At 36.5% G+C, this 25,423-nt stretch overlaps 1 protein-coding gene across 1 annotated transcript in view; it reads left to right on the top strand.

The window, feature by feature from the left end:
• CNTN3 (contactin 3) overlaps positions 1 to 25,423 on the top strand; it is a 244,839-nt gene that overhangs the window by 171,545 nt on the left and 47,871 nt on the right. The window contains exons 11-12 of the mRNA XM_026501250.4: positions 8,237 to 8,364; positions 11,050 to 11,225. Coding sequence (XP_026357035.3) covers positions 8,237 to 8,364; positions 11,050 to 11,225 — 304 coding nt within the window. The remainder of the gene's footprint in view (positions 1 to 8,236; positions 8,365 to 11,049; positions 11,226 to 25,423) is intronic.

Here is a 25,423-nt window from a genome sequence, read left to right as displayed (position 1 = left end):
CTGAGATTTTTCTCAGAAAACAGTTTGCAACCCACCGCAGGTTGTGAATGAATGTGTGACCTAAGACTCTACATTTTTGAGTAGTGCAACATTACTACTCTTTTTCTTTAAGTGAGGTACAGTTGATACACAATGTTACATTAGTTTCAAGTGTGCAACATAGTGATTCCACAAGTCTATGTGTTACCTATGCTCACCGCAACTGTAGCTCCCATCAGTCACCATACAATGCTATCACAGTACCATTTACTATATGCCCTATGCCATGACTCTGACCCCCGTGACTTACTCATTCCATAACTGGAAACCTGTACTTCCCACTCCCCTTCACCCATTTTGCCCCTCCCTCCATACCTCTCCCCTCTGGCAACCACCAGTTCATTCTCAGTATTTTCACTACCACTCTATTTTTGTGCAAGATAATTTTTAAGGGGCTAGTCACCAAATGTACACAGTCATCATGAAGGAAAATCTTAATAAGGTGCACCTAAAAAGACTAACACCGAAGCATCCGAGATAAAAAGCTTTCGAACACAGTCTTGTTATGATGGGATGAGTTGAATTGCTAGCAGGAGTTGCCAACCTGATGTCTGCAGATTCAACTTGAATTGTATCACATTCGTTGTAATTGTTGTTTATGTCTGTGTATTTGTTCTGCATAGAGTTCTCGCACTTCTCAAATATTCAAAGAACTCTGTATCTCAGCAAGTTTAGTTACACTGCAGAAGTAAATGGCCAGTTATACATGGATGAATATCTAAAATAGAAGACAGTGTTGGAATTAGGATGATGGGACCAGAACCATTCTATCTTGCAAGAACACAATATCAAGGCAGATGGTTTTGGGACCACTCTTGATTTGTGATAAAACCTTGTCCTCCCTATATGGCAGATAGCTTCTGACCCCTTCATATTAGTTAAGATGACAAATATATATTGAAAGATACTATGTATGTGGCACCAATTTGTGGTTGCTCATATCCTTTAGGGATTTGGGAACTGTAGCTAAGGACTCAATCAAGAATATTACTCAGAATTTTTAGATGCGTTGCAGAAACTGACTCAGGGACGGACAGGAAACTGAGTGGCTCCAGAAATCCTGGCAGAAGGGATTGCAACCATCTTTTCAGAGTAACTACTGGAATGAATGGACTAAGCATCATTTTTGTCTTTGTTTCACAAATTAAAGTTGAAGGAGGGATAATCCCGTAGGCATAGCTTAGAATACTGTTACTCAAAGTGTGGTTCCCAGAGGCTCTGGGTGTTTCAGTTGGTTAAGCATCTGACTCTTGGTTTTGGCTCAGGTCATGATCTCAGAGCCCTGAGATGGAACCCTGCGTTGGGCTCCCTTTCTTTCTCTTTGGTGTCTGCCTTCCTATAGAGAAAGAATGTATTTTGATGTTCTCTTTACCATGCAGTAAGGGACCTCGCCCTTACAGGAGGGGCCTGGGGTTGTACATTTGAGCCAGGGTGCATAGGTCTGTCTAATTCAGGGATGAAGTATCAGAAAACCATGCTGCTCACTTAGGCAGTTTTGAATCAGCTCTATGTATAGTATAAGTAATACAACTGACATTCGGATTTTCATTGATTTCACTTATGAGTCTATCTCTCAAGCAGGAAAGAATAGTGTCAAATAGGCTGCCGCTTTGAACCTTTAAGTATTCCCTTTGAGGTTTTCTTTTAAATACATGAGCCATTAGAGAGTTGTTTATTTTTCTTGTTTGGTTTACTCCCTCATACATAGGAATATTTATTGTTTTTTGCAGATACTTCTTTATATAAGGATTTAAATGTTTCAAATGGATTACCTTGGCCCCATGAATTACTTAGATGAGTAGTTTTATATAATAATTCAAACTGAAAATCCCCTTTTAAGGGCCTTTTGTTCTATTGGCTCGAGTCCGTTTTAGAAGAAAAACTATTGCATCACCGTTGTAACAAAAATTGAGCTCCAGATTTATTCGTCATGATAGACATGCTTTTGGAAAGGTTTTATAAAAGTAACGATTGTGTTCCTTTACGGTCGATTTTCTTCTCATGAATATGAAGAATGTTAATTGATATGGAAAAAGTACATCTTTCTAGGACCTCAGATGCCTGTTCCATGTAATCTGTGTGTCCAACAAAATAACAGCGCCACACAGTATTAGCCTAGTGCTTAGTCAAAAATAGGATAATTAACTGCTGAATCTTCTCCACTCTGCCTCTCTTTTCCTTGGAGATTTTCCAACCAATAAATCACTAACCTAACACTGTTGAATTTATAAGACGAAGCCCAAAATGGTATAACTAAAAGAATGAAACTTCTAATATAATTTTCCTAAATAGTGTGTGTACGTTATCTTTGAACTCAAGGGGCAGAAGTTCTTTCACCAAGTGTTTGGGGCTGCAAGGGAGCTGCAATGAGAACATGCACGTTGTGCTCTTTTTCACTACCCTTACTTTCTCGTGCATTTTCATCGATTTATATTTGCTTTTCTTAACTGTCATTATTTATCCTATAATATATGCATTGTGAGTACTTTTCTCTGACGGCTAATTGTAAGCATCCATCTCTTCGAATATGTACTCAGAAAGTGAAGTCCAAAATAGCCTTGTTATTTTCTATACAGCAGTTTAATCACTACGATCTCATGTGATTTCATCTCCACTGAGATGTGCTTCCTGAGAAAATGTAGAGTTGCGGCGTGTTTGTTAAAATTCAAGTTGAATAAATTACCGTAATATTCAGAACATAGGCAAGGGTAAAACAATATATTCAGCAGTCCTGCCTCGCATGCATAATCCTCTACTGTTCCCATTCTAAAACATGCTGTGTTATTATGAGTAGTTATATGTCATCATAAAGTACAGGTCAGGTTGCCTACATAGCAGTCAACTTTCTGAACAAACAGCTTTTCTTAACAGTCATAAATTCAGTGCCATCACTGAATTTATAGAATGGACCATTAGAGCAGCTTAGAGCAATTAACTTTACTTATCCCAAACTAACCATAGACTGCACAGAGTTAAGTAAAATAATTAACCTCTTTTACCAGGAAAGGAAAGTGTGATAAAAGGAGATATATAAAGGTATATTATAAAACTGATCAAGGAGTCAAAAATGTCACAGTGATTTAAATTCTACATTTTTCAAAGGAAACTGGAGTCCCACATTTCTGAATGTTAATCTCATAAATCTTTGTTTAACTTTTTGTGCCAAGACTTAGAGACACTCATTGTTATCTACCTTTTCAGCTCCATCCATTTGCAGCAAAACGTGTTCCCAGAAAGCTTAGAAAGCAATTTCATTTATACTGAAGTAGTATAAAATTTTCACTTTGGATCTCTGTGGGGAAGCATGGGTTATTGAAGGTTTTCTTTTGAGAAACAATTACTCCATCCATTTACTGAATATTGTTTATTTTTATGTTGTGTGAAATGCCCTGTGGGCCTCTTAGATCTTACTGGAAGAACCAATTTAGGAAGAAAATACCCAATTAGCTCAAAATTTTACAATGTACAGAGTTTGCATTTTTTGAGAGTCAATATGTTTGTTTTGGAATCTGTGTGATTCCTAAGTTGTTAGCCTTGCTTTTGAAACTATTCCTCATCTTGGCATAGTCATGAAGATAGGTTTGCTCATTTACAGCTGTTAAATCTCACACACTACGGGCGCCTGGGTGGCTCAGTCGTTAAGCGTCTGCCTTTGGCGCAGGACATGATCCCAGAGTCCTGGGATCGAGCCCCACATCAGGCTCCTCCCCTGGGAGCCTGCTTCTTCCTCTCCCACTCCCCCTGCTTGTGTTCCCTGTCTCGCTGGCTGTCTCTCTTTCTGTCAAATAAATAAAATAAATCTTTAAAAAAAAAAAAACCTCGCACACTAAATGTTTTGTAGTTCGTCCAATATCCCTAATAGTTCTATATTTGTAGTGAAAGGTTAGCTGTTAACGCTAATTCATAGCATGTGAAGATATCTGAAATCGCCTGTCTCTGTTCTGTGATACTCAGATCAGAAGGTCTGAGCTTCAGGTGAATATTTGTTCGGTTAACCGGGACATTTTTACTTTAGTGTCATGCTTGCTAATCTTAGAAGCGGTCAGTTGCCCAGCTGCTTGGACCTTTGAGTTCTACCTCCAGCCTGTATCTCAGAGCAGATGAGATTACCTCACTATTTAAATATCTTTAAGACCTTCTAATAACCACTTCCTAGCCTGCTTTCTTTACATATTAAAATCTCCAGCAAAGCTGCAATTTTTTTATTTTTATTTTTATTTTTTTGCCTAGTAAAGGCAGATTAAATTTACTGAGCAATGCTATCGGTCAAGTCCTATCTACTTTGAGGGTCATGGCCCAAAATTTTTACAGATAGGATTAGCAAGCAAAATGGGTTGGGAGCATTGCCCTTGTTTGTACTCATTCAGAGACTTTTCTCAGTAACTTTTCTCTCATTCTCTTCCTCTCCCTTCCTCCTTCCCTTTCTCCCCACCTTTATCTTCAGTATCTCCCTCTTTCTTAATTTCTTTCTTCACAGTAAAAGTACATTTGTAGTCCTCTTATCCTAGGAATTTCTAAATTCTCTTCATCTCTCTTTCTATTGTCTCAGCTTTCTTTTTTTCACGTATATATTTACACAGTTGACCCTTGAACGACATGGGGGATAAGGGTGCCAACCCCATGCAAAGTGGAAAATCCAGTGTAACTTTTGATTCACCCAAAACTTAGCTAAGAGCCTACTATTGACAGAAGCCTTACCAACAGCTGAGTCAATGAACACATATTTTGTATATGTATTATATACTATATTATTATAATAAAGTACACTAGAGAAAAGAAAGCATTATTAAGAAAATCATAAGAAAGAGAAAATACATTTACAATACTGTGCTGTATTTAAAAAAAAATCTTCGAATAAGTGGACCCATGCAGTTCAAATCTGTGTTTCACAGGTCAACCATATGCATATACATGTGCATATATATAGGTAGATTTCTATATGGCACATAAATACACAGATACGTGTATAGGTATATACATGTGTATGTGTGTAATAGTATGCACACTTTCTGAATTTATTTTCTTATAATTTCTAAAATCCTCAGTGCCTTGCAACCTGCCTTCACTACTCCCAGTTCTTCTGTAGTGACTCTGTAGAGGCATACAGTCATGTGTTCATTCAGCGAGTATCAATTTCGAATATTTACTCTGTGTCAGGAGTGATTGAAGGCTCTAGGAATTTAGCGGTGAGTAAATCAGGCACTATCAAGACCTTCTCCCTACCTCCAGAGAGCTTACAGTCTCTGAGCTTACTAGAGGAGAAAATTAGTCAAATAAGCACACAAATGTGTCATTGGCCAGTTGTCAAATGCTATAAAGCAGGCACAGAAGATGTATCATCATTTACGGGAACACCCAATTGGACCCAAGGTTCAGGGAAGTGGCCAAAAGCTGAAGGTTCAGTACACATTAACCAGACATAGGGAACAGTGTTTGCAAAGGCGCCAAGACAAGAAGCAGCATAAAAGCATTTAAAAGAAAGCATGTGTGACTGGAGAAAAGTAAACAAGGGGTGGTATTCACGAGGCTTCATGAAATTGTGGGGGGGAGGGGGGAGTCCCGATGAGAAAATACTTCTCAGGCTTAGGATGTAATCATTTCCTCCTATAAGCCGTGTGGTGCCAGAGAAGCGGTCTAAGCCAGGTTTGGGGGTCATGGCAGAATTACATGATCAGACTTATATATATCTTTTCTCTCTCTCTCTCTCTTTTTTTATTATTATATTATGTTAATCACCATACAGTACATCCTTAGTTTTTGATGTAGTGTTCCATGATTCATTCTTTGCTTATAACACCCAGTGTTCCATGCTCCTCCTTAATACCTATCACCGGGCTAACCCATCCCCCTCCCCTCTAAAACCCTCGGATTGTTTCCTGAAATCCATAGTCTCTCATGATTCGTCTCCGCCTCTGATTTCCTCCTTCATTTTTCCCTTCCTTCTCCTAATGTTCTCCCTGCTATTCCTGTCTTCCACAAATAAGTGAAACCATATGATAATTGTCTTTCTCTGCTTGACTTATTTCACTTAGCATAATCTTCTCCGGTTCCATCCATGTTGATGTAAATGTTGGGTAATCATTCTTTCTGATGGCTGAGTAATATTCCATTATATATATATGGACCACATCTTCTTTACCCATTTATCTGTTGAAGGGCATCTTGGCTCCTTCCACAGTTTGGCTATTGTGGATATTGCTGCTGTGAACATTGGGGTGCATATGGCCCTTCTTTTCACTACATCTGTATCTTTGGGGTAAATACTTACATTTCTTTCAGATTACTCCCCATGTGTCTCAAACCAGTCTCCATATCCGAAGTGTTTGGTTTGCTTGTGTCCCTCTTCAGGGTCTCCTCTTTTCTATTACTGCACACTAAGAAAATCTTTGTTCTCTGACAAGCTAAGGTATAAAGAGATTTTTCTTCAATGATCTCTTTGAGAAAAGTGATCAGCAGGCACTTCATACCCATCAAAGTGGTCAGGGTTCCACGAAGGGAATCAGATTTAACACCTTTTTCACAGCTACGTAGGAAAGTTCTTGGCATTTATAACCCTTGTACTTTACTCCTCCAATTAAAATACAGTGTCCTGTGTTCCCTGATTAGCTTTCTAGGCCATTATTCTCAAACCATTTTGTTTCAAACGTCCCTTGACATTCTAAAAAAATTTTTAAAAATTAAAAAAAAAAATCACACGAGCAACAAACATTCATGGATACTCTACCTGGGATGATGAATAGGTCTCTGTGTTCAGATCACTTTCTCACTCAAGAAAATGGAAGTAAGATTTGAGTGAAAGTAAATTACAGGTCATCAAAGTAATATGTATGTATAGGTAATATAAAATACATTTAAAAATATGTGTGTAATATAAAATATGTATCTGGATAAACTCAGACTAATCACACTTTTGACACTCACCTCCAAATCTTGCATCAAGCAGGATAATACTTAGAAATTGAGTTAAGATCGTCTACTATAGTCTGATGCTCTTAGCATCCTTCCTGTCTACCGTAGAGCCTACAAGTTGGAAACGCTTACTGATCACGGTTTACATATATCACGTCATGCTGACACTGGGGTTGGAAACCTTTTTAAGGAAGTTGACCTTGTCTTTGGATAGATATGACAAGCACATACTAAAGATATGAATTATACAAGATAAAAGGCATCCTAAATGTTAAATGTATGGTATGGGTAAGTAAAGATTTTAGGAATTCAAGGAAAGGGGAAATAATTATGGGTAGACAAGATGTGCAGTTAAGATTCATGGATCTGACTAATGACAGGTAAGCCCTTTCTCATTCTTCTTTCTCATTTCAAATGATACCTCTTCTAAGAGGCATTTCAGAGGCATCCTAATCATGGAAACACTCCTTATACCTATTACTCTTTATTGTATCACCCTGTTTGTCTCCTTCAGAGTACTTCTCAAATATCTGAACTTGGTTATTTATTGTCTATGTTGCTCAGTAAACTGTTACTTCCATGAAGGTGGAGACTTTCTATCTTGTTCACACTATAATCCCAGAGAGTCCCTTGCACATATAAGACACTCATTTGTATTTCCTTAATTAATTAGTTAGGTACAAAAACTTTAAGTACATTAAGCATATGCTCAGAAACTCTAATGTAAGCTTCATTTGTACTGCCCAGATCCTTGCAATAGCTCACAGGTGACCATGAACATGTTATTTTGCAAAATTTGAATTTATATTGGGTCAAATGTGACTCTCCCAAGTTCATTATGAAAAGAAAGAGAGTTTCTCAATTCTCATATACTGTTTCAAAGTTAAGGGAATTCATGTCATGTCTATTTTCTACTTTCTCCAAACTGATAAGGCTAGGCCATCGTGAACAATCTACCACACCATATATTTTTAGAAGACATTTCACACTTATTTGATAAAGGCATCCCTGAAAGTAGTTATAATGTTAAATAATGCTGTTAAGTAATGCTGCATAAAAATGTCAAGAAAAGTTCAAATTGGTAGAGCATCTTTTCTTACTCAGCTGTGTGTGTATGTGTGTGTGTGTAAATTTTGTTTTAGTGTTCTTTATTCCCAAGAAGGCTAGGGACTGGCTTATCTAGCCATAGAAATCCTAGCTTAAGGCAATACTTCTATTTAAAAATTGCTATTTATTTGGGAAAAATGACTATTATACATTTATTTGTCTAATTTGTATTTTTCTCTAGAATTTCTTTTTTAAAAGATGGAGGACTTAAAATAGCCAATGTGACTAAAGCTGATGTTGGAACTTACACATGCATAGCAGAAAACCAGTTTGGAAAAGCAAATGGCACAACACGCTTGGTTGTTACAGGTAAGTTTATTTCTTGAAGATTGCATTATGTAGAGATGAACTGTATGGTATATTATTAAGATCAAAGGAAAAAAATAGATATTTTACAATATGCAGTGCACTGTAAAGGTAGAACCTGTTTGCACTTACTTTTAACAGGTGGAAGTCAAGAGAACAATTCTTACTTCACACACCACACTGTGCACCAGGGAACACATTAGTTGTGTGCTCGTATGATGGGCAGAAGAATTACAAATAGCATCTGCTGATGATCAACTTTTATGCTACTCTATTATGTCAGATGTTTTGAATGCACTCTTTCACAATATCATTGATATTTTCTGGAGATGTTTAAGCCCATGGAATAATCTTTGCCATCAATGAGAGTCACTTAGAGTTGTGGATATATGTTGTTTATTTATTCATTCAAGAAAAAAAATGAGTACCTACTATGTGTCAGGTGCTTGGCCTGTGTTGGCAAACAAAGTGATAAAGATGCTGCCCTCATGAATCTTACCTTCTACCAAAGGTAGAAAGAAAACATGCAGTAGGAATAAAAGACAAGGAAATTATTAGAAGGAAAAAATTGCAAACAGTTGAGAAAATACAGAGTAGTGTATGGTCACGGTAAGTTGGAGCAGAAACACCATGACTGGAGTAGGCTCAGTGAGAAAGAGAGGTCTAGACAAAGATTTTGTGGACGTGGAGGAGTTAACAAATAGAATCCTTGGGGACAATCATGGAGGAGCTTTGTAGGCCTTGTTAGGACTTTAGCTTTTAGTTGGAGTAAGAAGTGGAGGCTGGTGCAAATCAACAGAGGAGGAGTATGATGTGAGGATTTAGTCTAGTTGCTTTGATGACAACAGACTGCGGGGAATCAAGAGCAGAAGTGGGAGAGAGCTCAGAAGACCGCGACTGCAAACCAGACCGGAGATGATAATGAACCAAGTGAAAGTAGCAGCAGAGGAATTGATGGGAAAGGATCAGATTCTGTAAATACGCTGCTTGTAGAGTCAACAGGAGGTGCTGATGAATTGGATGTGAGACCCAAGAGAAAGGAGACAAGGATGGTTGCAGGGCATTTGGCGAATAACAGAAAGAATGACAGTCAACTGAGATGGGAAGGTTCCCAAGTTTGGGAAGAGGTAGACCAGGAGTTCAGTTTGGATGTGTTAAGTATGAAATGTTCATTAGGCTCTATTTGTGTAAGCAGACCACAGTATTCTGGCATTAGCAACAAATCCAACCTTTCAGTGGGTTAAAATAGCAAATACTTAAGTTTTGCTTATACAGCAAGTCCATGGTGGGTCAGCCATACTGTCTTCATTCAGGAATAAAGGGTCCTAGTGCCTCCATCATCTGGTACATTGCCTGTCACAGTGGAAGAGGAAAGACTACACATTAGGGGGTCTCTTGGTTCTTCCAGGCTTCTGCCTGTTGGTGCCACACGTAACTCCATCTTATATCTCTTTGGCCAAGCATTAGCATTTGGTTATGCCTGAATTCAAAGGTGTTGATAATTTAATCCTACTGTATGTGTTTAAGGAAATTATGGTGAACAATAACATCTATCATAACACCCAAGTAGGTGTCCTGGGAGAAGTAGCTGGATATATGAATTCTGGTTTGGGGAGAGAGATGAAGGATAGAGATACGCATTTGGGAGTTGTTAGCATATGGATATATACTTGAAAATAAAAGACTGCTGAAATCACCAAGAAAGTGAGTGAAGACAGAGGATGAGAAAAACCAAGGACTGAGCTTGAGGCAGTCTAACATTCTGAGATTTAGGAAGAGAAGAGGGAATAGATAAGGAGTCACCGGCACGGACGGTTCTAGAAAACAAAGAGAATTTGGTGTCCCAGAAACCAAGAAAAGAAAGTGAACTGACAGGAAGACAATGATCAAGGGTAGCAAATGCTCCTGAGAGGTCAGTTAAGTAAGATGAGATTGGAAAATGGGCCATTGGTTTGCAGCAGGGTGATTACTGGGAACCTTGACAAAAGCAAATGGGTTGTGGGGAGCCAGAGGCTAACTGGATGGATTAAAGAGGGAATTTACTAGAGGAATTATAGACAGCACACATAAATGATTCTTTCAAAGACTTTTGCTGCAACATGGAGTCAACAAACGAGGAGCAACAATGGAAAAATGGGGTCACGAGAAGTTTAATTCACGGTAGATGGGAGGACTATTGTGATGATAGGGAGAAGGAAATGTACATGGGGACATTTGGGGGGAAAACACATTAATTAACATTTTAACTTAGCATTCCTCTTATAGTACCTGTTCTAAATATCTTTTGTGTGGTCTTTTAAATGTTCGAGTCTATTTAAATTTTGGTAGCAATGCATTTTTTAGTCACTCACAGTCAGTGAGAATTCAGTAGTTTCTATTTCTACCCCCATATTTCACAAAGCAATAAAACGAAGTTAAAATTGATTTTGTAGTAGTAGTATAACTTGTTTACAGGTGACTTTAATTTTTAACTGATAAATTCTATAAATTCAAATATCCTAATTCTTTTAACAAGAATTTGTGGATCCAATGAAATACATTACAGATCTGCATAAAAATGTCTATATTAATCTTGAAGACTTTTAATCATGTACCCTAAATGTTAGATTAACCATAAGCTTGTGAAAATGCTTCCATCAAAATAACAATGCCAATGTTTTACTTAAACCTTTCTTGTTTCCTTAATAGAACCAACAAGAATCACTTTGGCACCATCCAACATGGATGTCTCTGTTGGCGAAAGTGTCATTTTGCCCTGCCAAGTGCAGCATGACCCCCTGTTAGACATCATGTTCACCTGGTATTTCAATGGGGCCCTCACAGATTTTAAGAAAGATGGATCTCACTTTGAGAAAGTAGGTGGGGTAAGTTGTGTCATTTTCCTCCTGCTATTTATATCACCCGGGGCTCTGACACGTTGTCCCTAAAAAAAACATCTGGCGCATATATGATGCTCGGGAAATGTTTGTTCTATGAGTAAATCTGCATTCCCAGTTCTGCTGTGATCTCATTTTATTATTGTAGTTACCACAAAGTGAGCACAGTTACTTCAACCTATAAATTATAATTTTAATAAAAATTGGTGTTTGTTGTATTTATATCAAATGCATAATTATACATATGACCATGACGATTTTTTCATTAGTACCCTATTGAAGGGAAAGTTTCCTTCTACAGGTGTCAGTTTTCAACATGACATATTTATTATGAAGTTGAAACAAGACACAGTCGCTAAGCACCTCAATTGTGTCAAGCCAAGAGCTTTCTTCTCGATATCTCTCTGGGCATTAGCAGGGAGAATTTTCATTTTACAGATGTATAGACTAAGGATTTGAGAAGTTTATTAACTTGCCCTGAGTCACTGACCTAGTTAGTGTGGATCTTAGATTCAAGCCTAAATCTTTATGCACTCAAAACACGAAATATTTTCTTATGTCCCATTTTGTCTCCTCATTTGTGATGGTTCAATGTGAGGAAGAATTACAGATTTCAAGGAAGAACTGACACTTTGAGGAGAACCATTAAGAAATGACTCAGTGTTGGTGAGCCACACAAACCCCCCAGCTGGTAACATAACTGTGAATCCAGAATCACAAGGGCCCTTGGAGGCCTGTTTGCACTGACTTAAGGATAGCTTCATTCTGTTTAGCTAAGATGTCAGCGGTGTATAGTAGAGTTCAAGGTTTGTCCTTTGGATGAAAAAATAAATAAAAACAAGGAAAGATGGCTGGATGGACAACTCAGTTTTATTCATTTGACAAAGATTTCATATTAAATGTAAGTGTATGTAACACAGGTATATCAACATACTAGGATCATGTGCAAATTAAAAGGATAATGTTATGACTTCAATTGTGTGCCCCTCCCCCCCAAAAAAAGATCTGTTCAAGTCCTGAAGCCTAGTTGTGAAATAATAGAATATATTGATTTCTGCCCCTGGGTCCTGCCACAGAGCTCCTAAAACCCTTGGAATTTCCTGGGTGATAGGAATGCTTTTGTTCGAAAGAGGTAACTCTCTGTGGGCTCCAGAACAGCTCGAGGATAAAGGCTGGTCACCAGAAAAACCGTGATTAGAAGCTGGGAAGTTTTAGCCCTATCACTCATCCTCTGAGAAGGGAAAGGAGCTAGAGACTGAATTCATAATTGATCAAGCCCATGTGATGAATCTTCCATAAAAATCTCAAAAATATGGGGTTTCATAAATTGGTGAACACATCTACATGCTGGGAGGTGACACACCTCACCCTATATACCCTTTCATCTGGCTGTTTATCCGCATCCTTTATAATACCCTTTATAATACACTGGTATATGTAAATAAATGTTTCCCTGAGTTCTGTGAGCCGTACTGGCAAATGATTGAACCTAAGCAGAGGGTCATGGGAACCCCGGTTTACAGCCAGTCAGTCAAAGGTTCAGGAGACAGTCTGAGCCTGGGGTTTGGTATCTAAAGTGGGGGGTCCTCTGGGACCAAGCTCTTAATTCTTGGGATCTGATGCTAATACCACACAGATAGTGTCAGAACTGAATTATAGGACATCCAGTTGTGTCAGAGGATTCCTTGGTGTGGAGAACACACACATATCTGGTATCCGAAGTGTTGTGGTGTGTTCTGAGTGTGAGTGTGGTAGCTGGCAGTAAAGGAGATACAGAAATGTTTTTAGTTATACCAATACCTCAGAGGGTGACCTTATTTGAAATTAGGGTTGTTGCAGATACATTTAGTTTAGTGACAGTGACATCATAATGGAGTAGAATCCTAATCCAATATGTCCTTATAAGAAGAGAGAGGTTTGATGAAGGGGATAAAGGGGTACAAGCTCGGAATTGTAAAACAAGTCATGGGGATGAAAAATACAGAATAGAGAGTATGGTCAATAATATTGTAATAACTTGGTATGGTGATAGAAGCTGACTACACTTAACCACAGTGAGCATTTTGTAATGTATGTAATTGGAGTTTCACTATGCAGTACACCTGAAACTGATATAATATTGTTTATCAACTCTCCCTCAATAAAAAAAAAATTTAAAGAGGGAAATTTAGACACAAGCACACAGAGAGAACACCATGTAGAGACACGGACACAGAGGGAAGGTGGTGATGTGAGGATACAGGCAGAAATCAAAGCCATGTTTCCACAAGCCAACGAATGCCTGCAGCTTCCAGAAGTCGGAAGAGGCAAGGAAGGATCCTCTCCCAGATGTTTTGGAGAGGAAGCTTGAATTCAGACTTCTGGCCTCTAGAACTGTCAGGGAAGAAAGTTCTGTTGTTTAAAGCCACCCAGTTTGGTTACTTTTTTACAGCAACCCTAGTAACTAATACAGATGGTCTCTTCAAAGACAAAAAAGAAAAAAAAAAAACAGATGTTTCCATACCTAGCCATAGTTCAGTACAATTTCATTGCCATTTCTATTTTTTATCATCTGGCTTATTCCATTTTAGAAGTTCTAGTTTCCCTAATTATTCTGATTCAAGGCTTTCCAGAACTTCACCAATTGCTACAACCTATTAGCATTTCTTTCACTGTTACTTTAAATGCCCTTTAAAAGAAAAAAAGTCACAAATTTCTTCTATCGCGATGGGAAAAGGCATACGCTAGTATTCTCAGCCAACTCTACTTCTACTCGTGTTTGTCATTTGCCTTTCTTTGGAGGGGAAGGCAAAGGAAAAGAGAAAAGACTAGAATGTTACCTTCATAAAGTCCCCTTATCTGGTCTGGAAAAGGCTTTTCTAACTCAGCTCTTGTCGTAACCTTAATTCTTAGATAAAGAATCTTATTTGAAGCATTAGTTACCTTTGCTGTCTCATGTAGATAATTGTGTTTGTGATTTATCTGCTGGATATTAAAATGTTGATGGTGTTTGATCCAATGCAGTGCCCTCCATCTTAACTAATGCTTAAGAAATACATGATGAGAGACTAGAAATCCAAAGTACTTTGATTTTAATATTCATCAAACATTCTTTTATTTTTAAGTTTATTTATTTATTTGTACCATCTCTACACCCAACGTGGAGCTCAAACTCACAACCCCAAGATGGAGAGTTGCGTCCTCCTCCGATAGAGCTGGCCAGGCACCTCTCATTAAACATTCTTAAAGAAGTGCTCACTTTAGACTGAGCTAGATTACACTTTCTGTAAGAGGAGCTTGGAGTTAGGAATATTTGAGGTTTTCATGTAATTTACATGCTCCTGCCTTACCTATAGGTCCTATATGAAGTATAAAGTCATCTTTTCACAGAGTCAGGTATCTAAAACATGACATTTCATAAATTAATTCTATCACCTGCCAATTCTGTTCTTTTTCTAGCACGCTAGTTCATGGCCTGTGAATTTTTTTTTACTGACTTGTGCCATTAGTAACTTAATATTCTCTCATCAGTATAAAACAGGAAGCCGTACATGATGACATTACCCTTAAGCCCGGGCAATTAAGTAAATTGGTTTTCCGCTGCATGAGGAGGGAATCACACAACAAGTCTTGTCCTCTGATTGTATATTCATTGCAGCACCCACGTTAATACCTAGAAACGTCTGCTTCTCTTTTATCCAGTATGTTCCTAGATATATCCCCTAGTTTCAACAGCAGCAAAATATGAGTCGGAAAGTTGCCAAGAAAGGTGGATAGTCAGAATGATGTTTTTAGGGGGTGAGGGGTAATTTAGAATTGGGAAACCTAGCTCAGAGCTTTTAAATGATTCAGCCAGTTGTCACTGGGACTATACAAGGGGGTATTATTGGACCATACATTGAGTATTCAATTCTTATTCATTTATTGTAAAAAAAAACAAAACAAAAAAAAACAAAAAAACAAAAAACACCTTTTGGAAAAAAATCCACAAGCTCAAAAAGCTCTAACAATTTAGATCGGATCTCTTGTGTATGTTTGAACATCATGCCAGTCACAGGGTTCTGCATGGTTATACATTCAGAAAAGCTTGTTAAACCAAGTGACTAAAGCAAACTGGCATATCACAGGGGAGAGGTATGGGTCCAGAGACAGGCTTCAGCCTGTGCCCATGGGACGAATCAAAGTTGTATGAATAAATCAGCAGTAAAAGAATTCTGGTTAAGCCCACTATTTGCCACGCAAATCTCAGTTGCAAGCATGTTGTGGGGTAACTGGAAAAACAGGAATTTGTGTTCAGATACATATGAGTTCGAGGTTCTGCTGCTACTAGATGTGCCATGGGTAAGTCACTTAACTTTTTTTCCTCATTTTCTGGTCTCTTTTCACATCAGTTTTTAGTCTTTGCCGTGTTCTTTCCCACCATGAGAGTTTGCACACATTGGTCTCTTCTGGAACAATTTTATCTTTGCATTTCACTATGTCTACATATCTTTATTAATATAATTACATATGTAAGAATGTACATATTCATATGTATACACTTTTATTTCATATATATGCAGTTATAAGAAGAGTCATAAGTTCAGGGTGCCTGGGTAGCTCAGTCATTTAAGCATTGACTCTTGGGGTGCCTGGGTGGCTCAGTCATTAAGTGTCTGCCTTCAGCTCAAGTCATGATCCCAGGGTCCTGGGATCAAGCCCCGCATCAGGCTTCCTGCTCAGCGGGAAGCTTCCCATTCCCTCTGCTTGTGTTCCCTCTCTCGCTGTGTCTCTCTCTGTCAAATAAATAAATAAGCGTCGACTCTTGATTTCAGCTCAGGTCGTGATTTCAGGGTTGTGACATCGAGCTCCGTGTCAGGCTCTGTGCTGGGCGAGGAGCCTGCCTAATATTCTCTCTCTCCTGATCCCTCTGCCTCTCTCCTCCACTCAAAAAAAAAGGGGGGGGGGAGAAGAAGAAGAAGAAGAAGAAGAAGAAGAAGAAGAAGAAGAGGAAGAGGAAGAGGAAGAGGAAGAAGAAGAAAAGAAGAAGAAGAAGAAGAAGAAGAAGAAGAAGAAGAAGGAAAAGAAGAGACAGAGGCTCAGCAATATGTATACAGTAGCATTCTCTTATATTTAACCAACAGAATTCCACTCTATGTACTCAGTCAAAATATAAAACAAATAAAATAATAGAGAATGAGAGAGAAAGGAGAGAGATCCCATCAGTCACCCCAGTAAAACATCTTTCTCTACTTTTAAATATACCTTAGCTGCCACAAACAGGATAAAAGAAATAATAATAATAATAATAATAATAGTTCAAGAGAAACCAAAGAACATCACTAGCTGGGACCTAAGTATATGGGCCTAGCAATTTAAATATAATTTTTAGAACATTCAAGGGCAATTTTGACTTGTCTAACAAGCTACCTTTTGGACTTAGATATATTATAGGATGCGGGCTCACCATAAATAGACACTTTCAAACCAAAATGTACCAAGAGTTCAGCGTATATTGTGATGGGTGTTTAAACGGATATGCTTTGATAACCTTGATGTGGTGCAGGTGCTTCAGAAATGGAGCGTGTGTAGAGCCGAGCTGTACCGCTTGACAAACATTGTGTGGAATTGGATCTATGATGAATTAGAATGTGTGTGGATAAAAGTCACTGGAAGCAATAAGTGGTTTAGCAGTGACTGGTTTAGCGGTGACTGCCATGCATTTGAGTGGCTGACTTCAGTAAGATTTATCTCCCACAGCCCAGGCTCACTCTTGTTATGGCAGCTGCTCAGGAGCCTTGGGACTTGATGCATTTCCCAGCTCTTGGTGGTAGAAAAGAATACCTTTAAAAGTAATCCTTTGGGTGTAATAACACAGTTGTGGTCACTTCAACGTGATTGGTTTCATAGAATTATCAGGGTATGAGGACTAAAAGTTTGAAAATAACGCTTCTTTTATAATATAAAACTGTGTTTAAAAAAAGGTTATATGTGCATTTTATTTATTTGTTTGTTTATTTATTTTAGAGAGGGAGGGAGAAGGGGGGCGTGGCAGAGGAGGAGAGAGAATCTCAAGCACGTTCCACACCCAGTGTGGAGCCCAGGGCAGGGCTTGATCCCACAACCCGAAGGTCATGACCGGAGCCAAAATCAAAAGTCTGACACCCAATGGAGTGAGCCACCCAGGTGCCCCTATATGTGCATTTTAAATGCAGATCTGAGGCAAAGCACTCATTCCAAACACTAGTTGTGGCAGCACTCTGAGTTTTTAAGCAGCTCCTACTTGGAGTGTCTTATAAATTTTACATGTTGTCCAAATTCAAAACATCACCTTGGAATGATCATTAAGAGGATACACTCAGGAAAGAGTCTATAAAAGTGATTTCTGCCAGAGAAATTACTAGTATTCATCTTGAACACTTCCCTGAAGTCCAGCTCTTCCCACAAAGCTGCTTGGGGATGAAAAAACAAGGATTCTACCGTGCTTCTGGAAAAAGGGAAATGCACAAAATAGTTGAAGTTGAGTTTATTTCCCTAACTCATCATTTGCTCAACCAGGCATATAGAGGCTGTGTTTCTACTTAAAGTGTGATTGGCACCCCAGGGCTGTATTCATTAAGTAAAATGTTTATTAAGATGAATGGTCCAAATCTACCCCTAGTGGAAACATGGTAAGATTTAAATTTATAAGAAGACTGGCAGAAATCAAACCAAGTAATATGTAACTTGAACTAAAAACCATAAAAATATCGAGTTACAACAAAAACCAAGGCTATAAATAAAAGATGGAAGTGAAAAGATAGGCAAATATTTATCAGTCAAATGCAACAAAAAAGAGAGAGTAGCGAGTGTTATTTTGTAAAAAGATCATAATAATTCAAGGCAAATCTCAAGAGTAAAAAGGATAAATACATTTTGAAAAAAGTTTCCTCTGTCATTAGGATATAATAATCATAAACTGTAATACGTCAAATAATACACCATTAAAATATATCAAGTCAAAAGCAAAGAGAAAAATGAGAAACAAGATTGGTATATATATTCTCCGAGAGCTCTTCTTTTAACTGTCAACAGATCAATTTGCCAAAATTAGAAAAAGACAATTTTGGTGCTCTATTATAATGGAAGAAACAGCTACATATAAAAATTTTCTACACAAATAGAAAATACGCATATCCCTTTTCATTCTTTTCACACCCTAATAAAACTTAGAAAAGAAAAATAGCAAAACTATTATATAAAGGAGATGGAAGAACAAACAGGGTGGGTGAAATAATAAGCAATGGATAATCTCTAGAATGTACCAGTGAAGAATAAAGATAAAACTAAAATTAGAAACGAGAAAGAGAATATAATAGATAATAAAGAATTATTTAAAAACAGAGCTATTCCATGTTGAACTCATATGTATTTAATGAAATCCAGTTAAATGGAACATTTTTGGTAAAATAATCAAAATTAATAAGAATTAGAAAACCTAAGTAGATCCATTAAGTAAGAAAACATGTAAATCAATAACCACCAACCCCACCCCCCCAAATAAAAGGATTTTAGGGCCAAATAATTTTACTGTTTTTTTTCAAGTTTTCAGGAACCAGATAAATATTTTGTTATATAAACTATTTGACAACATAAAAAGTTCAAAAATCTTTTCAATTTATTTTGTGAGGTTCACATACTCCTAAGAAAAAAACCTAGCAAGATAGCAAATAATTAGTAGATATAAATTCATTTCATGAATATAGTATGAAAACCTAAATGACATTTTGTCAAACAAGACTGAATATTATATTATATTATTATATTATATTAAAATAAGATAATGACCCTTTGTACTACATGGGGAAATTCTAGCCAATGTGCCTGCATGATATTTGGACTACTCAAGATCCAATAGTATCAACTCTAAATTTAAAAAAAATTGAGAGTTCAGTCAACTGTTTAGATACAAGATAAATTTATAAAAAATAATAGCTATTTTATGTACCAACAGTAACCAATAAGAAAGTATAATGGGACAAAAAACTCCCTGAAAGGATAAAATACATGTTAGTAATTTGCATTAACATGCAAGATCTAAATAAAGCAAGCTATGATACTTTGTTAATATGAATGAATAGGTGGTTGGGTGGATGGAAAGAGAGACAGATGGATGGACAGATGAATGGATGGGGAGAAAGACAGGGAAGCATCATAAAATGTTGGTGCTCCTGGGTGAAATAAAACAGCTGTGTATTATGAGGCTTTTAATTTTTCTTAGATTTTTCCATGGTTTTAAAATAACTAACAACCTGATTACAGTTTAAATAACTCTGACGGTGCTTAGAGTAAGAATTAGGTAAGAAAAAGAATAATTAACAGTATTTTGAAAGAATAGTGAAACCTTGTCGATAATTCCCAGAGAGTCTTCTGGGGATATTTGCTCAGGCAAGGTATCGCTGGATCTGATTAGAATAATCTAGTGTCATCATTAAAAAATCTGAACTCAGAATTCCAACTTTTTTTTTTTTAAAGATTTTATTCATTTGAAAGAGATAGAGACAGCCAGCGAGAGAGGGAACACAAGCAGGGGCAGTGGGAGAGGAAGAAGCAGGCTCACAGGGGAGGAGCCTGATGTGGGGCTCAATCCCATAACTCTGGGATCACGCCCTGAGCCGAAGGCAGACGCTTAACCGCTGTGCCACCCAGGTGCCCCCAGAATTCCAACTTTTAAAACTTATTTCATTCTCTTATGAACTATTGATCTTTATCTCCCTTTGCTCAGTTTCTCATCTGGAAAACTGAGTTGATAATAGTATCTTATTCAGATCTATCTATGTCTATATATAAAGCACTTAGAACAACACATTAGTTCTTGTTGTTGTTGTTGTTGTTACTATTACTACTACTAGCAGTAATGGTAGCTTTGTTTCTAAATTGTCCTCCAGGAAAAGTGCAGCAATTTATGTTCCTATCAGCAGAACATGAGGGTGGCTATTACCCCAAATCCTTTCCCACACCTGTTTTTTCCTCTTCATTTTTATAAAACATTTTTGCCAAACAGATGGTTGAGAAGTGATATCTCAATATCACCAGCTTCTCATTTCTCAGATCAATAATGAGATTAAGAAGCTCTCCATTTGCTTATTTACATTTTAGATATTAAAGAAATATTTAGAATTATAACTGACTCCCCCAAATCAAGACAGCTGGGGGCTTAATACTTACCCTTGTGAAATGGAAGATTACTTCTGCAGGAAAAAGAGAAAAAAAATCACCTTTTTATTTCTAGCTAGAAAAAGGACACCTACGTGTATTATGATACAGAGGAATATCCAAAAACATTTTACTAAAGGTTTTATTTACTTATTTCGGAGGGAGAGAGCAACCATGAGCAGGGGAGGGGCCGAGGGAGAAGCAGACTTCCTCTGAGCAGGGAACCCTTACACAGGGCTCAATACCAGGACCCCAGGATCACAATCTGAGCCAAAGGCAAAGTCTTAACCAGCTGAGCCACCCAGGTGCCCCCAAAAACATTTTTTAATCTGGCAATAGAGAATGACTTTCAGGAGTTACAAAAACAACACACAAACTTCTTCAACACAACCATTAGCCAAAAAGATGTATTTTATTTTTGTCAGAGATAAAGCAATGAAATTGACATTTGTGTCATTGACATCTGTGTGTATCAGATTTTCATCTCATCTATGTCATGCGTCCATTAGGCAGTGTTTTCCTGAGGTTACAGCAGAAAATTCTTCACATGGACATAAACTCACAGTATGTACTGGTCATTTCCTGTCTTAGGATATGATGTCGGCTTCTTCCGTAAATTGCAAATCTGTCTCCTTTATTCATTTCTGCTGTTGAAATTCAGAACTTTGTCTTGCGGATTTGCAGCATGTCCTTATGTATTTAAGCTATTGATTGTATCTTAGTTTAATTCAGTGGGAATATCTTCTTTCAGTATGTCACTTTTCTGCTAACTTTATTATCATTCATAAAAGTCTTCATTTTCACATAGTTTAAAAAACTTTAAAAACTTTAAAAAACTTCTTAAGAGTTTTCATAACTTTTCCTGTATTGAATGTGTTATACAAGCTGTGGAAATTTGAGGAGGGATATGGAGAAGACTTTGGAATGACTGTTCTTTGGAGAGTGTGTTACAAAAAAAATAGGGGGATATGTCATGGGGAGTAAAACTTTGGGGGAGACGTAGATATTTAAAGAAAACTTTGGGAAAATTTTGCTGTGAATTTCATCTTGTTTCCCTACCACTTTCAATAAAATTGCATCACTCCACTTAGGAGATGACTTTTTTCCCTGGGGAAGGGGCATCAGTTGTTAATCTTAGTGCATAATGGGTTTCCACTCTTGAATCCATCCCTGCTCTTAGTAAGTCTTGAGTTGGGTAGTGTCAATCCTCCAATTTAGTTCTTCTCCTTCAATATTGAATTGACTATTTTGGGTCTTCTGCCTCTTCATGTAAATTTTAGATTCACTTTGTCAATATCCGTACACTAATTTGCTGGGATTTTGTTATTGGGATTGCATTTATTGTTTATATCAAGTGGGGAAAACCTGACATTCACAATATTAAATGTTCCTATCCATGAACATAGAGTATCTATCCATTTATTTAGTTCTTTTTTGATACCTTTCATCAGAGTTTTACAGTTTTCCTCAGATAGTTCTTATATGTAATTTGTTAGATTTGTACCTAAATATTTCATATTTTGAATGCTGTACAAATAGTAATATGTGTTTTAATTTCAAATTCACTTGTTCATTACTGGGGGCTTAATAGGAGAGAAACTGACTTCTATATTAACCTTGTAGCCTGCAACATTGCTATATTTGCTTATTACATTCAGGCATTTTGTTTTGTTGATTCTTTCAGATTTTCTACATAGATAATCATATCATCTGAGAAAAAAAGATGGTTTTATTTCTTTCTTCCCAATATGTATGCCCTTTATTTCCTTTTTTCTTTCTTTTCTTTTCTTTTTCTTTTTTTTTTTTTTTTTTTTTTTGTCTTATTGAATTACTAGGATCCAGTAGTGTTGAAGAGTAGTGATGAAAAGGAACATTCTTGCCTTGTTCTTGATGTTAGCAGGAAAGCTTTAGCTGACCATTAATTATGATGTTAATTATAGGTATTTTGTAGATGCTTTCTATCAAGTTGAGGAATTTTCCCCATTCTTTGTTTGCTGAGAGTTCTCATCATAAATAGGTTGTCTTTCTTTCTTTCTTTTTTTTTTCTTTCTTTCTTTCTTTCTTTCTTTCTTTCTTTCTTTCTTTCTTTCTTCTTTCTTTCTTGTCAGATGCTTTTTCTGCATTTATTGATATGATCTTTTTTCTTTTCTTTTCTTTTCTTTTCTTTTCCCTACTGTACCAAAGCTGGTTTGTGTCACCAGATGAATAGGGCAAAAGTGATATTATGGTCCTTTTTTTTTTAATTTTTATTTAAATTCCGGTTAGTTAACATACAGTGCAATATTAGCTTCAGGTGTACAATATAGTGATTCCACACTTCCATACATCATCAGGTTCTCATCCAAAGTGCCCTCCTTAATCCCCATCACCTGTCTAACCCATCCTTCCATCATCCTCCCTTCTGGTAACCATCAGTTTGTTCTCTATATAAAAAGCTTCTGCACAGCAAAAGAAAAAAATCAGCAAAATTAAAAGGTAACTTATGGAATAGAAGATATTTGCAAATGATATATCCAGTGAAAGCTTAGATTCCAAAATATACAAGGAACCTATACAACTCAACACCCAAAAAGTGAAAAATCCAAATAAAAATGGGCAGAAGACATGAATAGACATTTTTTCCAAAGATTTTTCTTTATTAGATTCTTGATATAATGGATTATATTAAATGATTTTTCAAATTTTGAACCAGCCCTACATAACTGGGATAAACCCCACTTGGGTTTTATCCCAACAATACTTGGTTGTGTTGTATAAATTTTTATACATTATTGAAATTGATCTGCTAATACTTTGTTGTACATTTTATGTCTATGTTCATTCATGAGAGATACTGGTCTGTAGTTTTCTTTTCCTGCAATGTCTTCATCTGATTTCAGTATTAATTACGGTAATGCTGGCCTCATGAAATGAGTTGGGACATACTCCCTTAGGTTTGTGTCTTGTAAGAGATCATAGAGAATTGATACAATTTCTTCCTTAAATGTTTGGTAGAATTTGCCAGTGAACCCATCTGGGTCTTTTGTTTTTGCTTGGAGAGTTATTAATTATTAATTAAATTTCTTTAATAGTATGGATCTTCTTATATGTGTTTTGGCAGAATGTGACTTTCAGAGATTTGGCCCATTTTGTCTAGGTAATCATATTGGTGGACACAGAATTATTCATAGTATCCCTTTGCTAGCCCTTTAGTGTTTATAGAATCCATAGTTGTACCTCTTCTTTCATTTTGTAATTTGTGTTTTCTCTTTCTTTTCTTAATTAGCATGACCAGTGATTAATCAATTTTATTGATCTTTTCAAAGAATCAGTTTCTGGTTTCATTGATTTTTCTCTATTGATATCCTGTTTCAAATTTCATTGATTTCTAATCTTATTATCTTGTTGCATCTGCTTACTTTTGAATTGTCTCTCTTTTTTAAATAGTTTCTTAAGATGGAAATTTAGATTATTGATTTTATATCTTTCTTCTTTTCTAATATATGCATTCAATGCTGGAAATTTCCCTGTAAACATTGCTGTATCTATATGCCACAAATTTTGATAAATTATATTTTCATTTATATTTAGTTCAAAATATTTCTAAATTTCTCTTGAGATGTTTTCTTTGACCTATGTGTTATTTAGAAGTATGCTGTTTAATATCAAGTATTTGGGGATTTTCCAACTATCTTCATCTATCTTTTTGTTACCAATTTCTAGTTCAATTCCATTGTGGTCTGAGAGCAGACATTGTAGGATATCTTTCCCTTCAGACTCATTAAGGTGTATTTTACGGCCCATAATGTGATCTTTCTTGGTAAATGTTCTACGTGAGCTTGAATAGAATGTATAATCTGCTGTTGTTGAATGAAGGAGTCTATAGATATCAGTTGTACCCAGTTGATTGATAGTGCTGTTCAGTTCAACTATATTCTTACTGTATTTCTATTTATTGGATCTGTCCATTTTGATAGGTGGGTTTTGAGTTTTTCAGCCATAATAGCAGATTCATCTATTTCTCCTTACAATTTTATCAGTTTTTTCCTTTATGTATTCTGGTTCCCTGTTGTTAGGTATATATATATATATTAATAGTTGTTATGTCTTGGAATAATGACCACTTTATCATTAGGTAATGCCTGTCTTTGTCTTTGGTAACTCTTCTTATTTTAAATCAACTCTTTTTGAAATTAATAAAGCTGCTTCCAGGGTGCCTAGGCGGCTCATTCAGTTAAGCAGCCAACTCTTGATTTCAGCTGAGGTCATGATCTGAGCCCATTCTGGGCTCTCCACTAAGCGAGGAGTGTGCTTGAGGATTCTCTCTCCCTATTTTCCTCTGCTCCTTCCCCCACTCATGCTCTTTCTCTCTCTCTCTCAAATAAATAAATAAATCTTTTAAAAAATTTATATATGCAGCTACTCCCACTCTTTTTATTATTAGAGTTAGCATGGTATATTTTTTTTCCACCCATTTACTTTTACTCAATATGTGTCTTTATATTTAAGTGGGTTTCTTATAGACAAGATTAAGTTGGTTCTTATTTTTTAATTCATTCTGACAATCTCCATCTTTACTTGGTGCATTTAGACCTTTGACATTTAAGGAGATTATTAATATAGTTGGATTAATATCTATCATATTTCTTCTATTTTCTATTTGTTGCCCTTATTCTTTGTTTCTGTCTTTACCTTCCACATTTTCTCTGCTTTTTGTTGTTTTAATTGAACATTTTGTACGACTCTTCTCTCTCTCTTCTTAGTATATCCAACTATACTGTGTTTTAAGTAGCTATCCTAGAGTGTGCAATATATACTTACAATCAATCCAATTCTACTTTCAAATAACTGTGTACACCCTCACTGGTAGTGCAAGAACCTTATAATAACAAAATATCCCTAATTCTTTCCTCCTATCCCTTCTATCATTTCTGTCTTTCATTTCACGTATACATATATCTATATTTATATATAAAATCAAATTCACTTTGATAACAGTATTTTTGAATAAACTGTTAACTGTTAGATCTATTAAGAATAAGCAGAAAAAAGTT

The sequence above is a fragment of the Ursus arctos genome, unplaced genomic scaffold, assembly GCF_023065955.2.
Source record: "Ursus arctos isolate Adak ecotype North America unplaced genomic scaffold, UrsArc2.0 scaffold_14, whole genome shotgun sequence".
Classification (NCBI taxonomy): domain Eukaryota; kingdom Metazoa; phylum Chordata; class Mammalia; order Carnivora; family Ursidae; genus Ursus; species Ursus arctos.
The sequence above is the reverse complement of the archived record's forward strand: the minus strand, read 5'-3'. Positions and strand labels throughout refer to the sequence as shown.